The sequence below is a fragment of the Mesocricetus auratus genome, unplaced genomic scaffold (assembly GCF_017639785.1).
Source record: "Mesocricetus auratus isolate SY011 unplaced genomic scaffold, BCM_Maur_2.0 Super-Scaffold_100015, whole genome shotgun sequence".
In the NCBI taxonomy this organism is placed as follows: domain Eukaryota; kingdom Metazoa; phylum Chordata; class Mammalia; order Rodentia; family Cricetidae; genus Mesocricetus; species Mesocricetus auratus.
The window spans coordinates 6,359,486-6,373,465 of NW_024429198.1; the positions used below are offsets into that span (position 1 = coordinate 6,359,486).

General features: G+C 39.8%; 1 protein-coding gene across 3 annotated transcripts in view; it reads left to right on the forward strand.

Annotated features, from left to right (window-relative positions):
* Agxt2 (alanine--glyoxylate aminotransferase 2) overlaps positions 1–13,980 on the forward strand; it is a 39,893-nt gene that overhangs the window by 12,271 nt on the left and 13,642 nt on the right. For 2 of the 3 annotated variants that reach the window (XM_005078002.4, XM_005078003.4), the window contains exons 5-11: positions 141–235; positions 1,310–1,403; positions 1,997–2,090; positions 6,319–6,419; positions 6,941–7,033; positions 9,888–10,020; positions 12,056–12,147. In XM_005078002.4, the coding sequence (XP_005078059.1) occupies positions 141–235; positions 1,310–1,403; positions 1,997–2,090; positions 6,319–6,419; positions 6,941–7,033; positions 9,888–10,020; positions 12,056–12,147 (702 nt within the window). Of the gene's footprint in view, positions 1–140; positions 236–1,309; positions 1,404–1,996; positions 2,119–6,271; positions 6,420–6,940; positions 7,034–9,887; positions 10,021–12,055; positions 12,148–13,980 lie in introns of all 3 variants that reach the window. The other variant, XM_040757876.1, reaches the window with a different exon arrangement.

Genomic DNA, 13,980 nt, shown 5'->3' on the forward strand with positions numbered 1-13,980 from the left:
GTTTTGTTATCAATTAACAGCTGTTCGAGGAAGGGCTGTAGAATTTATGTAGCCGTTAAAAGGGAGGAGAGATTGGAAACAGAAGTTGACCTGAAGGGAACCTAAAAGTACTGTATCATGTGTCTTTCTTTCCCCATAAGGTCATTTTCCTGGTGAACAGTGGATCGGAAGCCAATGACCTGGCCATGATGATGGCCAGAGCATACTCAAACCACACAGACATCATTTCTTTCAGGTAACCACATTCTATAACATTCAACTCAGCAACACTGACGTATACCAACACTAAATGTGCATCTTTAAATTGTAGCACAAAAAATGACAGTTTTCCCAGTATTCTTACAACATATGTTTGAGGGCAAGTTCAATCCAGTGAATCTGATGACTAGATAATTCCATCTATATTGGCCTTATAAACTCTTGGTGAATATATTAGCATTTAAAAGTATGTTCCTAGTTTGCAGCCTTAGCACATTTATAGAGTCTTATAAGATTTATATGAAAGACATGAGTAACAGTAAAAAAAAATGATGGCATGAAAAAGTTAGTCCTGTGTTAAATCCATCTCAAGGTAATTTGTGCCTAAATTCAAAGATCTTTGTTATAGCACACCACCACAGTTTCCATATGAAGCACACATGTGCTATCAAATAAATATGGAAATAACACATTGTGAATGTGTTTTACCAAAATAACCTTTTAGAACACAAGATAAATATTGATCTATTTGAAGCAGAATTTGACATATATTCTACCTCCTTTTACATGATCATTCTTGAGAATAAAATTTGGAGCTCATTGAAGGATTATTTTGATTTAGGAATTTTGTGAATTGATTAAGATGACTTATACTAAGAATGACTGTTTCAGGTTTGAAGGAAACCAAAACTGTTTCTAATATGCTAGATAAGGTAACATCAGTCATATGAAAATGACAGCACTGCCCAGAGACACTAATCAGCAGTTTCACCACAGGAACAAATATTTGTCTTCCTAAGGTGACTGTTTTGAAGATTAGTGTGGGTCGACCATCTCTGTAACACTGTTTAAAAAAAAATCAGTCTCATTATATTAGAGTAACAGATCCAAAATTAAGAGTCCCCCAGCAACCAGTCTCCAAAATTATTTTCATAGTTTCAGATCTATGAGACCAGTAGAAAATATTAGTGAATGCATTCACACACTATAAATTTAGAAGGATTCTTAAAAGGTATCAGATTTGAATGTTTGTATTCTTCTAGTCCATCCCATGTCTTTCATGTCTTTTTTAAATAAGCTTGACCTCATCCTCCCATGTTTTTCTCCCCAGAGGAGCCTATCATGGATGCAGTCCCTATACACTTGGCTTGACAAATGTAGGGATCTACAAGACGCAACTCCCCAGTGGAATGGGCTGCCAATCAGTGAGTTCTGACACTTTCATCTTGTTTCACTACAGACTGCTGAAGTTACAGGACAATTGATCAGATTTTCCTGATACTGGAATTAGAAACTAATATAAAGCATGTCATTAGCCAAGGCCTCAATTTGACTTAAAAATTCCAGACCAGTTGAAGAAAATGTTTCTTAGAAATGTCCTTAAGATCTGAGTACTAGTTAATGATAGAGTTTTCGATTTTATTTTGCTCATACATGCAATTGAGGAAGTTCAAGGATATTAGAAATATGAATACAGAAAGTTTCTATCAAGCCATCCCTGTCCTCGCCTCTGTTCTCATAGGCCATGTCCATCTTTTTCAGCATCAGAACCAGATACTTAATTATCCTTATTCTTTATGATGCCCTCATCTGCTAAACCTTTGAGAAAGTTACTTCTATGCTAACATCAAAATTAATTTTCTTTGAAGAGTAATTTCTAAGAAAAATATCTCTTCAAAAATGATTACATTTTTATTGTTAATGAGAAAGGAACTTTCCTTAGTTGTCATCATATGCATCCCCAAATTGCCTCTTTTGTATTAGCGTTTTGCCAAAATCTTTCTTTTGTCATTTGCAGACAATGTGCCCAGATATTTTCCGCGGTCCTTGGGGAGGAAGCTACTGTCGAGATTCTCCAGTACAAACAGTTAGGAAATGCAGCTGTTCTCCAGGTCCAAATGGGCAGGGAGGAAGGGTAGAGTTGAACATTGGGTGGAGTGAGGAATTTTGGGAAGGGCAAAACAAATTTGGGGAGTTGAGAAAGGGAAAAGCCAAAAGAAACAAAACAAGAAAATACTAAGAGAGCCCTCATTGACTCAGAGCTTCACCTGCCATCTGGCCAGGTGGGGAAAGCTGCTCATAACCTCAGCCTATTACCAGTATGTCACCTGACAATTAAGTGGTCTATGAAATGAGTATGACCATTCACCAGTTCCCAATGGGAAAGGGGAAGAGGGAAAAGGATACTTCTGCAAATCTCAAAGCACTAGTCAAGAAATTCTCTCAGGACCCCAAATGCCAGCCAAACAACATCTGTCAGATACAGAGCTGTTCGTGGATGCCAGTGACAGTGATGTCTCTTGCACAGGATTTAGTCATTCTCTCCAGGCTAAGTTCTATTTATCAATCACATTTTATTTTAATTCAGAGCATGAAAGAGAAGGGCAATAAAAACATCCTCGGCTCTTTTCTGCTCGGGTTTGTCATCATAGTACAGAACCTTTTGAACAGCTGCTCCTCGGGAGTTCTAGAGGAAAGAACAAGTGCTCCAGCCAAAAGATGTTTAATAGAATAGCATGAGTCACTAGGTTGAGAGGAAGAATGAAAAATGGAAACCTTAGAAACTCAGCTTTGGATAGAAAAAATCACCTTAAAATTCATACAAGATAATAATGCAATGGGGAATAAAAGATTAAGCATAGGAACAAGACAAAATGTCATGGTCACAGAACTTAAAAACACACTGAGGGTTTTAGGTACAAAAAGACTCTCAAAGACTCTCAGTTTTAAGGACGATAAGCTAAAGTTCACATTCAGGAAGTAGGAAAACTAGGATTGGACCTCAAGTCTTCAGACCCTAGACTCAGAAATCTAGAGCTTCCAATCTCTGTGACCACATTCATTTTGATGGGTGTGGCAGCAAGGTGAACTCACGTTGAAAAATAACTCCCTTTTCTCTCTTCTTTTCCATGTCTGAGGACATGCATGGAGTCAAGAGGTCTAGACTCCACTCCATCTTGGGCTTCAATTTTCTCATTTATAAAAAATAAATAATAAATAATAATAAACAGCAAGGAGTAAGACCTGTGCCTCACTCCCATCACACCACTGGTGAGATCAGGAACATATAAACGCTTATAGAGGAAAGCATTTGATAACAGTTTCAATTTCCTTGGGAATATATATATTCCTTGGGATATGTATCACATATGTGTGGCATCAAGAACTAAAGTCAGTCAGGTTCATCCCAGAATTCTCAGGCCCTCTGCAAAGCCACCAGCAAAGTGTAGAAGATTAGAGCACTTCAGAGTGGGTCACTTCCTTCCCTCCCTGCGCTGCATCCTTCCCTCTGTCCATCTTTTCTGTGTTATCTCTCTTAGATGCCGTCCCCTAGACCAGTGATTCTCAATCTGTGGGTTGTAACCCCTTGCGGGGATCACATTTCAGATATCTTGCCTATCAGAAATTTGCATTCCAATTCATAACAGTAACAAAATTGCAGTTATTTAGTAACAACAAAATAATTTTATGGTTGGGGTCACTACAACATGAGGAGCTATATTAAGGGTCACAGCATGCGTAAGGTTGAGGACCACTGCCCTAGACCATCTTGAAAACACAAGAGCAGCATGATAATCTCTCTAAGTGTCGTCAAGAGGATACATGATAGTGGAAGATATATGTTGTCCTTTGTGTATATGTAGTCTCTTGTTAACTGTTGTAGACACAAGAATGAGACCACATTTTTATTTATCTCCAGTTTTTATTGAAAATAACTTTCTCATATAATATATCCTGATTACAGTTTCTCCTCCCTCTCTTCTTCCCAGCTTCTCCCCACCTCCCCTCCCATCCAGATCCACACCCTTCTCTCTCTCATGAGAAAAGAACAGGCTTCTGAGAGATGACAACAAAACATAACAAAATAAAATATAACAAGACAAAACAAAAACCATCACATCAAAGTTGGACAAGGCAAAGCAAAACAAAGAAAAGAGCCCAAGAGAAGGACAGGATTCAGAGACCCACTCCTTCACACGCTCAAGAGTCCCTTAAAAGTACTGAACTGAAAGCTATGATGTGTAGAGAGAGGACATGGTGCAGACCCGTGCCGGCCCTGTACTTGCTGCTCCAGTCTGAACTCACATGAGCTTTGCTGAGCTGATTTAGAGGGCATTGTTCTCTCAGTGTCCTCTATCCCCTTTGGCTAGTATGCTCTTTATGCCTCCTCTTCAGAGGAGTTCCCTGGACTCTGAATGGAGTTATTTGATGGAGACCACCCACACGGAGCTGTGGCACCACATTTTGAAATAAGATATGGAAGTGGACTGCAGACTCCAGTGGTGCCTTTAGGTTTGGTCATTGTACTTGGTCCACCTTGTCAGGTAATTTTAATGTAGATGGTTCAAGTTGGTAGCTGCTCCTAGAGTTTTCTCACTGGATGGATCCAACCATAGTATGGATATTTTCATCTCATAATTATATCATCAAATCCCAGATTTAGACAGAGGCCAGTTTGTTGCTTTTATGTGGTAGATATCATAATCTTGTATCTAACTCCTGGATTGTTCATTCTCCAGGGATTAGTTCTAAGCCCAGATTTCCAGGAATACCCCATGACAAATTTACCTTTTGTCACCCACTGCCCTTATAGTGTCCTGAAGCTGGTACTGATTGAACTATTCTTTTTTTTTTAAGAAACTCCTCCTTTTCCTTGGAAATGTTATTTTTTCCTTGGTTTCTCACTCTGCTTACTCTTTCTGTAACACCAACTGAAATGCACTCCAGAGTAATAACTCTGCTATGATATCCAACAGAGCATCCACACTCTCTTGATGTTGTCATGGAGACATCAATGCACCCTATCTCTCTCAATAGGAGGCTTGACCTGAAGCTACAGGAATGGGCCAAAGCAACACATCCAAAGTGGCAGAAACACAATAGGTGGTCTGACTTCTCACCAAACACACAGATGAGTATGAGTAAAATATGAAATGGGTAGGATAAGCTCAAGCAAACTCTTCCTTTGACATGATTTTACCATAACTTAAGTCCTTCAAGCTACTTTTACTCTGTTCTGCTATTCCTAGTTACAAAAGAGCTTGATAGACCCAGAAGCCAGGCCTTTTACTCGTGCCTGATGTATCTTCTAGAGTCATCCAAGGCTCTGCCTCTTCCTTTCCTAATAAAAATAGGGAATTTGACTTCAAAGATATCAGATATCTATGTCAATAAAGCTTTCCTAAATGTCACATGCATTCTTGAAACATGATGTTTTCCTTACTCTTTAGTGGAGGGGGAGTATAAACGCATTTGGGTTTAGTTTTCTTTTATAATTGGTGAGGGTTTATCTTGTCTAGTCTTCACGAATCAGGCTAATGCATACCTCTAAGTAAATGATGGGATGACAGCTGTCGCCACAGACAGACCCCTGAGGTACTGTCTCACAAAATGGCCTGAGGTCTCCCACCCCATCCATCTTCCTCTTGATTCTGCCTTTGAACATAGGTTTGGTGTTACATTCAGAGACACTATGGTACTGCTAAGACAAATTATATATGTAGATAAACATTCTTAAAGTTCATTCACATATAGATACTGCTCATGTTTGTAGAAAAATTAAATTTCCTACAATTAAACTCAAGTATGCCACTTTTAAATGTTTCTAAACATGAACCCAGAAAGGATTATTCTACCAACTAAAGTACACCTAGAATTAAACTCATAGTAAGTGTGACTAAGAAACATAGAGAACTCAAAATTATTCTTTCCTACATTTTTGGCAAAGAAAGAAACCCAGAATACACAGACACCAAGTTCAAATTCTATGTGGAGAAAGAAAAACCCTGTGTTCAGAGACCATGTTTTTATTCTCTATGAAAATTAACTGTAAAAATTGGTGAAATATAAACTATAAAGGATAAATGTAGCCACTTGAATGGCATTTTATATAGATACTATTAGGCAAAAGTATTCTACAAGTCACAATTTGCTTTAAGATACATTATTAAAGGGTGCAACAGAATGCCCCCTTTCAGAGATAAATATCCATGGGTCCCAGCTCACCGGCGTCTAAGGACCTAAGTTAAGCATCTAAGTTAGTTGGCTATTCTTACTGCTTTGTGTTTCCTGGATGCCACCCTCACATCACAGACTGTGATTTGTGTATGTTTGCTGCAGACTGCTGCCAAGCTAAAGAACAGTATATCGAACAGTTCAAAGAAACCCTGAACACCTCCGTGGCCAAGTCAATCGCTGGATTTTTTGCAGAGCCAATTCAAGTGGGTATACGAACCTAGTATCTCCCTGAATTTTTCATTATCACAGTTTTGAATCCAAGTTAATTAAGTGCCCATTTCTGTGTTCCTTTCCAAGCACAACTCATTCTTTTGGTCCCCTTATAAATTAAAAAAAAACTAGTTTTCAGTAGACCTTCAAAAAAATACATTGTCTTCATCCCTACATAGAACAGATGGACAGATGAATAGGTGAAGCCATCAAATGCCTAACGTCCTCAGGAAAAGAGTACCCCTTTGATGTTTTTGAAGTATTTAACACACACTGCTCCTGGAAGCCTACCTTTGGCTCATCAAGCCTCCTGGTTTCTAACATCAGGAAAGAATAGTCACATCTTTTCCCCTGGAGGCATGGTGTGAAAGTCCCCATTGAAACAGTTCTGTACACTGTTCACTTGGCTGTAGCACTGATGTCATGGTGATGAGGATAATGATCTCTCCTCATCCGTGGTGCCAAGCGAGGGCTTCTGCTGACACTCAGCTCTTCCTGATTTAATCTTTTGCAGGGTGTGAATGGTGTTGTCCAGTACCCGAAGGAGTTTCTGAAGGAAGCCTTTGCGTTGGTTCGAGAGAGGGGAGGTGTGTGCATTGCAGATGAAGTGAGTGACTAAGCCAGGGAACGACTTGGTACAGTAGGGACGGGCCAGATACAGAATGAGACTTCTTCAAACCCTCTTTGGTATTTCAGGCAGGAAACAAGTGTATGAACCCTCGTGTGTGGCCATAAACTAAAGAAGCCTCTGCTGGTTTGTTGGAAAGTTGATTAGAGTAACAAATATAAAGGAGCTTAAGCATCCCAACTGGTTTCTATTTAAAAAGTTGCTATCGGGCACAGGTGATGCCACTGTTACACAGTGTGTTTTCATTCTTGCTGCTATTATTATTCTTTGTTCTAAGAATTGTTGACAGACCCCTGACAAGCAAAAAAAAGGGGGCATTTAACCTTGTAGTCTAGTGTTCATCTTAATTTTTGCCAAAGCGATGTCAGGTGGACTGTTTTTAAAGAATAAGTAGTAATTCAGACTCTAAATTAGAAAGTTGCTACCACTTCAGACTTAGATCACACAAACTTGAGCAGCATCAGAGTAGAAGCTGCCCAGCTGAAATAATTACATGGCAGCCCCAGGGGGTTCTGAAGGAACTAACACCAGCACTGTGGGTTCCAGCTTGTATACTTAGAATCATACCTTGGATTGCAGTGCATCAGATAAAGCAGCATCTTATCCACTTAGAATAGCTCTAGAGATTCTTTTAAAGACCGGAGGACAATACTCAGGCCACAGAAGTTCTCTCCCTCTTTACCACTGGAGCCCAGCATGCTTGCACAAACAGGTGGTTTGACCCACCAAGGACAAATGGGAAACCTGTGTGTCTCCTATTTGTACCAATCTCACTTGCCTTTACTGACTGTTTTCCTTGACTAAAATTTCCTCCCAGTTCATGCTGGGCTGCCTGGTTGGCTGAAATCTTACAATTGCCCAGCACCACTTGTGTGACCAGGCCAGGTCCCTGTTGACCTCAGAGTGTCCCAATGCCAGGGCTGTACCATGGCAGCTTGAGCAGGGTCTTCCTGCTCTGTCCCTTGTACTAGTGGACTCATCAGGGTCCCATTGAAAGGAAGGTAACTGGCTATTAACAGAAGAAGAAAAAAAAAGAACACCACATTCAATCAGTTTGAAATTAGCTGTCTCAGGAAAGAGGATTAAACCTTGGCATTGGAATTCACACACAGCGAAGCTTTCACAATCAGACTAATTAGAGTGAAGGTAGGCTGAATTCAAAGAAAATCAGAACTTTAGAATTTCCAAGAGATGTGGTTTCATGACCTTCTCTTGTTTTTCTCCCACCACCCCCAATTTCATGACTTTCGAGAACATAACATGGGCAAGTTTGAGAGAGACTGGAATGTTAACCAGTAACAGAATAATAACAGGCAGAGGCCAGGAATCCATTGTCTCAGCTCCCCACTGCCACAGCCTCAGCATCCTACTCCCTACTGTGTATTCCCCATCCCTGGAGACACTAGCATTTCTACACATCTGAATGAGCCCTCTGTCCCACTGTTTATCCAACCCAATGAAACTCAGGATTCTCAAAGGACTGGCCATGCTTTATTCTGCCTGGTTTCGTGTATTTTCCAAACAATCATCTGTTTCACCAATTGTGCTATTTTTATGCCACTTAAGACAGATGGAGAGGAGAAAGAATATAGGCCAAAAGACAAACTACATAAAATTCCTGCATTATTATTTGGGCCATTTAATCAGTTTGTCCAATGCCCTGTGTCTTGGAAGTGAAGACTTGGGGTTCCAGGCCAAGTGTGTCAAACTCCCACATCTCAGCTCTTCTCCGATTTTGGTCTCTGTCACCTCAAAATAACTCCTAGAATTAGCTCCTCTCCTATACTGGTCACTGTCACCTAAGAAAAGTCAAGAGCCTAGTTTCAGCAACCTGTGATAATGGTAAATGAGAAGGGAGAATTTGAAAAACAAAACAAAACTTTGTCTTTGATGTGTCTGAGACTGGGCTTCAGGTATCCAGCCCACCTTGCTAAGTGTGCATGTGGAGAGAGAGAGAGAGAGAGAGAGAGAGAGAGAGAGAGAGAGACAGATAGACAGACAGACAGATAGACAGACAGACATAGAAACAGAGACAGACAAAGGTCAAGAATGGCTCTGGTCTGGAGATGTTCATGACACCTTTCTGTCACAATTTCCTTCCTTCTACAAGCACTAAGAATCTAACTCAGGCAGGGCTGTCACAACACATACATTGTTGTTAATAATAATCCATTGAGAAACTCTGGTGGCCACATGCCTAGAATGCTTTGAATAGAGCCTATTTTGATCTAGGATGATGAAAGTGAATTTTGAAACATATGACATTGAGAGTAGGGACAGTGTGAACAAAAATTATGACCAACTTCCAATGTGTGGCAGGTTCTAGATTAATGCAATTGTACTCCGAACTCATTGGCTCAGCTGTGTCCTCCTCATAATACAGAGATAGGAAGACAGCATTCTGTCGTGGGGTGGTAAGCATCCAGCCCTTCTAGATAGACTGTTACTCTTCCTTCTTCCAGGGAAGCCAGTTTCTCCACTTTTGTCTCTGGTTGTTTGTGCACAGGAGAGACTTAAAGAGGTTTAATCATCCTGATGCCTTTTGCATATGTTATTTATATAACTCTCAAGCATCCCTGTGTTGTGCTATGCTGATAGGATTATTTCTCCTTGATAAGCTAATTAACAGATATTCAAAAGACATAAAGAATGTTTCCAAAGTCTCACAGCGGTAGGAAATGGCTTTGGGTACATCCAACCTCAGGCACAGATTGAGTGTTTTGTCCCTAAGCCTGCAAGGATAGACAATGCAAGGGAGAGATGAGAAGGAGGTAAAAGGAAGAGAATAGAACAGAGTCCGAAAGATTTTCAGTGGTTTTTCATCTATTTCCAGGTGCAGACAGGATTTGGGAGGCTGGGCTCTCACTTCTGGGGCTTCCAAAGCCACGATGTACTGCCTGATATTGTCACCATGGCTAAAGGGATTGGGAATGGCTTCCCCATGGCTGCAGTTGTGACCACTCCAGGTACAGTGTCCAGTGTGTCCATGCTTGCTCCTGGGCCTCCTGCACTGGCAATAATATAAAGCATGGATTTCAATGTGTGTAGGCTAGAGGCAGTGATGGGAACCACAGGATATGTTGTCCAAGCAAATGAAAGAGAAAGGTGCCAGGCCCTGGTGCAGTTGGAAGACAGCCGGCCATTCCCATCTTGCTGGAGGGAAGACCACCTCTTCCATCACAGTAGTTAAAGTTGGGGTTCTACCATACTGAAGAAGGATTAGGAAAACAGGATACAAAGCAAAGTACTGAAATTTCCAAAAGACTCTTTTCCATGGTCGCATGGTCTTCCCATGCCATTAACTATATAATTCAAGGTCCAGATATCTCTGTCAGTGTCCTATCAGCCAAATACAATAAAATCTCATTTATTCAGAACACTCTATGACAGCAGTTCTCAACCGGTGAGATACAACCCTTTTGGGGGTCCTATATCAGATATCCTGAGTGTCAGATATTTATATTACATTCATAACAGTAGCAAAATTACAGTTATGAAGCAGCAATGAAATAATTTTATGGCTGGGGGCCACCACAACATGAACTATATTAAAGGATCACAGAATTAGGTTGAGAATCACTGTTCTATGAAATAATGGTTAAAATTTGATTTTCTATTGTTGTGAGATTTTGACAGGTATTATTTCATGTGAACCATTGATTGGTAAAAATTATTTTATATATATTTCCTCGCAATAGTCAGCACATTTCTGAGCCATTAAATAACTAAATATTTTGTGGTATCTGTTTTCATAGAATGAGCTAAAGTACATGGAAATGCAATAATGGAATCCATTACTTTTGATAATCATTGCACTAATTTAAAACCAAAAATGTATGATTGCAGAAAGCAAAGTGTGATGAACAGCCCTTGACAGAATCCAGGATGATGTTGCTGAATTTGTCAGCATAAATATAAGATCATTTCCTCAATACTTCCTTCTTAGTCTCAAGAGTAGAAATAAATGATGGGGAATGTTCTTCTGTATATATGTTTCTCTTACTGGTTAATGAGTAAAACACTGATTGGCCAGGCAGGAAGTGGCATAGCTGGGCAGACTCAGAGTATAAGCAGGGATAAACAGGAAATTTCTTTCTTCTCTGTGGAGATGCTAAGCAGTCATCATGCAGCAGGCAAAGGAGTTGCAGGTCCATCATTCCCTGGTAAGATAAGACCATATGGAAATACAGAGCTAGCCATAAGAAATGCTAGTCATCAGCTAACAGCTTTATAACTAATACAGTGTTCAAGTGTTCATTTGGGGCTGAAGTGGCAGTGGGGCCTGCCGGGTCAGAAAGTTCATGCTACAAATAAAAGATGTGGTTAATTGGAGAATTTAGGCAAAGTCCTGCATGTCAAGTTGTAGGGAGAGATTTTACGTATCTCCCTACATCAAGTTTTAAGGTGCTTTCTAATTCATGTAACACATTAAAGATGGTGTTATCATCTTTTGGTTAAGTAAAAAGCTGTCTTCCTTATCCACATATTAGTCAGCTCAGGCTGACCAAGCAAGATACCATGGATGAAACGGATAGAACAATGGAAATTTACCTTCCCACAGATGGGAAGTCTGTCAAGATCAAGGTGCTGGCAGGCCTGAGGTGTGCCTAGGATTCTCTTCTAGCCTTGCAAATGGCCACCTTCTCATCGCTTCTCTAAATGACCTTCCCTATGTGCCCACAGAAGAGAGATGAGGATCACACTAGAGTCTCTCATTGTTGTAAAGACATTGTCCTGTGCGACTTGGGCCCCAGCTTTGTGAGCTGTTTAATCCTAATGGCCCGTTTAAAGACTCCATCCCCAAATACAGTCATACTTGGACCTAGCATTTAAACATTCAGGTTTTAAGGGGACACAATTCAGTCATTCGCTGTTAGATGTGTAAAGAAGGGAATAAATGGATATCATCTGCAAGATGAAAGTGGATATGATGCAAATGTCATAATGAGACACACTGGGTAAGAATGTGTCACTTTAGCATCTTTTGTTTTCCACCCTCAGAAATTGCTAAATCTTTGGCTAAATGCTTGCATCACTTCAGCACATTCGGAGGAAACCCCCTAGCCTGTGCCATTGGATCTGCTGTGCTTGAGGTCAGTCCTGTCCCTCACACCGACTCCGTTGATTGCAAAGTAACTATTTTAAACCACATACTTTATCTGAACTCTGTCATGTTGCCATTGTAGAGGTTTAATCAGTAATTCACCAATGTAAATTCTTTCTCCAGTTATTAGTCTCTGCCCCTCTGTTTTAAGTTTACTTCGGGTGCTTGAAGTTCTGAATAAGAGGTATTCTATAATCACCTTCACGTACCTGGGAAATGTAAGAATTGCACTATCCAGGGATAACCCTGAGTATTTCTTGTTTTCTTGGTAGTATTTGTTGTATAGGCTTTTAACAGCTATTCACCCTTTTAACTTATCTTTTGCCATATACTATAGATGTTTCTCTTCCTTTTTATTGTCTTAATGAAATAACTATAGAGGAACCATAGATTTTTAGCTGATTGTATCAGGGTAATTCAGATACTCTGAAAAAAACCTGTTCAGTCCTATCACATTCATTTAGCTTAATATCAGCCAGTTTATTAATAATTTTGTCTGAGAATTTCATAGATGCATACAATATGTTTTAATCAAATCCACCCCCTTTTTCTCCCTTTTAAATTACCTCCTTGTAACAACCCATCACTTTTTCCTCCCAATTTCATATGTTTTTCTTCTTTTTTTTTAACTCGCTGAGTTTATTTAATGATGCTTATGTGCACATGTTTATGGGACCATGTACTGGAGCATGGGGCCCTCCTAGGACCCACTTTTCTGAGGAAAACTGACTCTCCCTTCCCAAGCAGCCATCAATGGCTTCCCAAATAGGAGTAGGATTTCTTAAGCTCCTCCTCCACCCATTCTGGGACTTTCACTGGATTCATTATGTGCAGGTCTCATGCATACAGTCTCAGCCAGTGTGAATCCATGTGTGCAATGGCTCTGTCACAGCCATGAGCATTGTCATGTTCACTGCGATGTATGCTCCCTCTGGATCTTACAGTCTTTTCACCCCAGTTCTACAACGACCCCTGAACTGCCAAGGGAAGGGATGAGATGCAGATGTCCCACTGAGAACTGAGCACCCTACAGTCTCTTGTTCTCTGTGTGTTGACCAATGGTGGGTATTGATACCATACACAACAAAAAGACATTTCTCTGATGAAAGTAAAGAGACATTCCTCACGGTCCCTAGAAGAGAACCAATCACTATTATTTTGCTAAATTGAATTAGTAATATAGTGTCCTACATTCTTGTTTTTATTAGCCCATTATTCTATTGAAAATGTCCTTTTTGTAAAATGCCATTCCCAAAATGTATAATGCCTTCTGCTTAAATAAATACAATGTGTTTCTGAAAGAACATCCAAATAGTTTTTAAAAATTCAGTTTATTTGAAGAGAAACTTGGCTAGGGTCAGAGGTCAGTACAAATCATTCTGCTATTTATACTTTCGTGTTTCTTATTTTGAACTATGAATATGACTCACCTACTCAAGAAATTTAAATGTGTTTTGGATAGAATTAAAGAAGATAAGGCTATTATTGCTAATTAAATACTTTAAGATATAATTAAGTCATGAGATGTGAGTGAGTGGGTAGAAATATGACATTCGTTTCTTTTTGTTGACATTGTCACCGTTTTTTCCTACTTCTCCAAGTTCCTCCTCAACTCCCCTCCCAGCTGGTTCCACCCCATTTCTGTCTTATTGAAAAACATAAACCTTCTAAGGAAGAATAATAAAATAAAATGTAATAAGATAGAACAACAATCGACACATCAGAATAAAACAAAACAAACAGAAGAGAGGCCAAGAAACGGCACAAGGAATAGATACAGACAGAGACTCATTCATTTGCACATTCAGTAATCCAGTAAAAA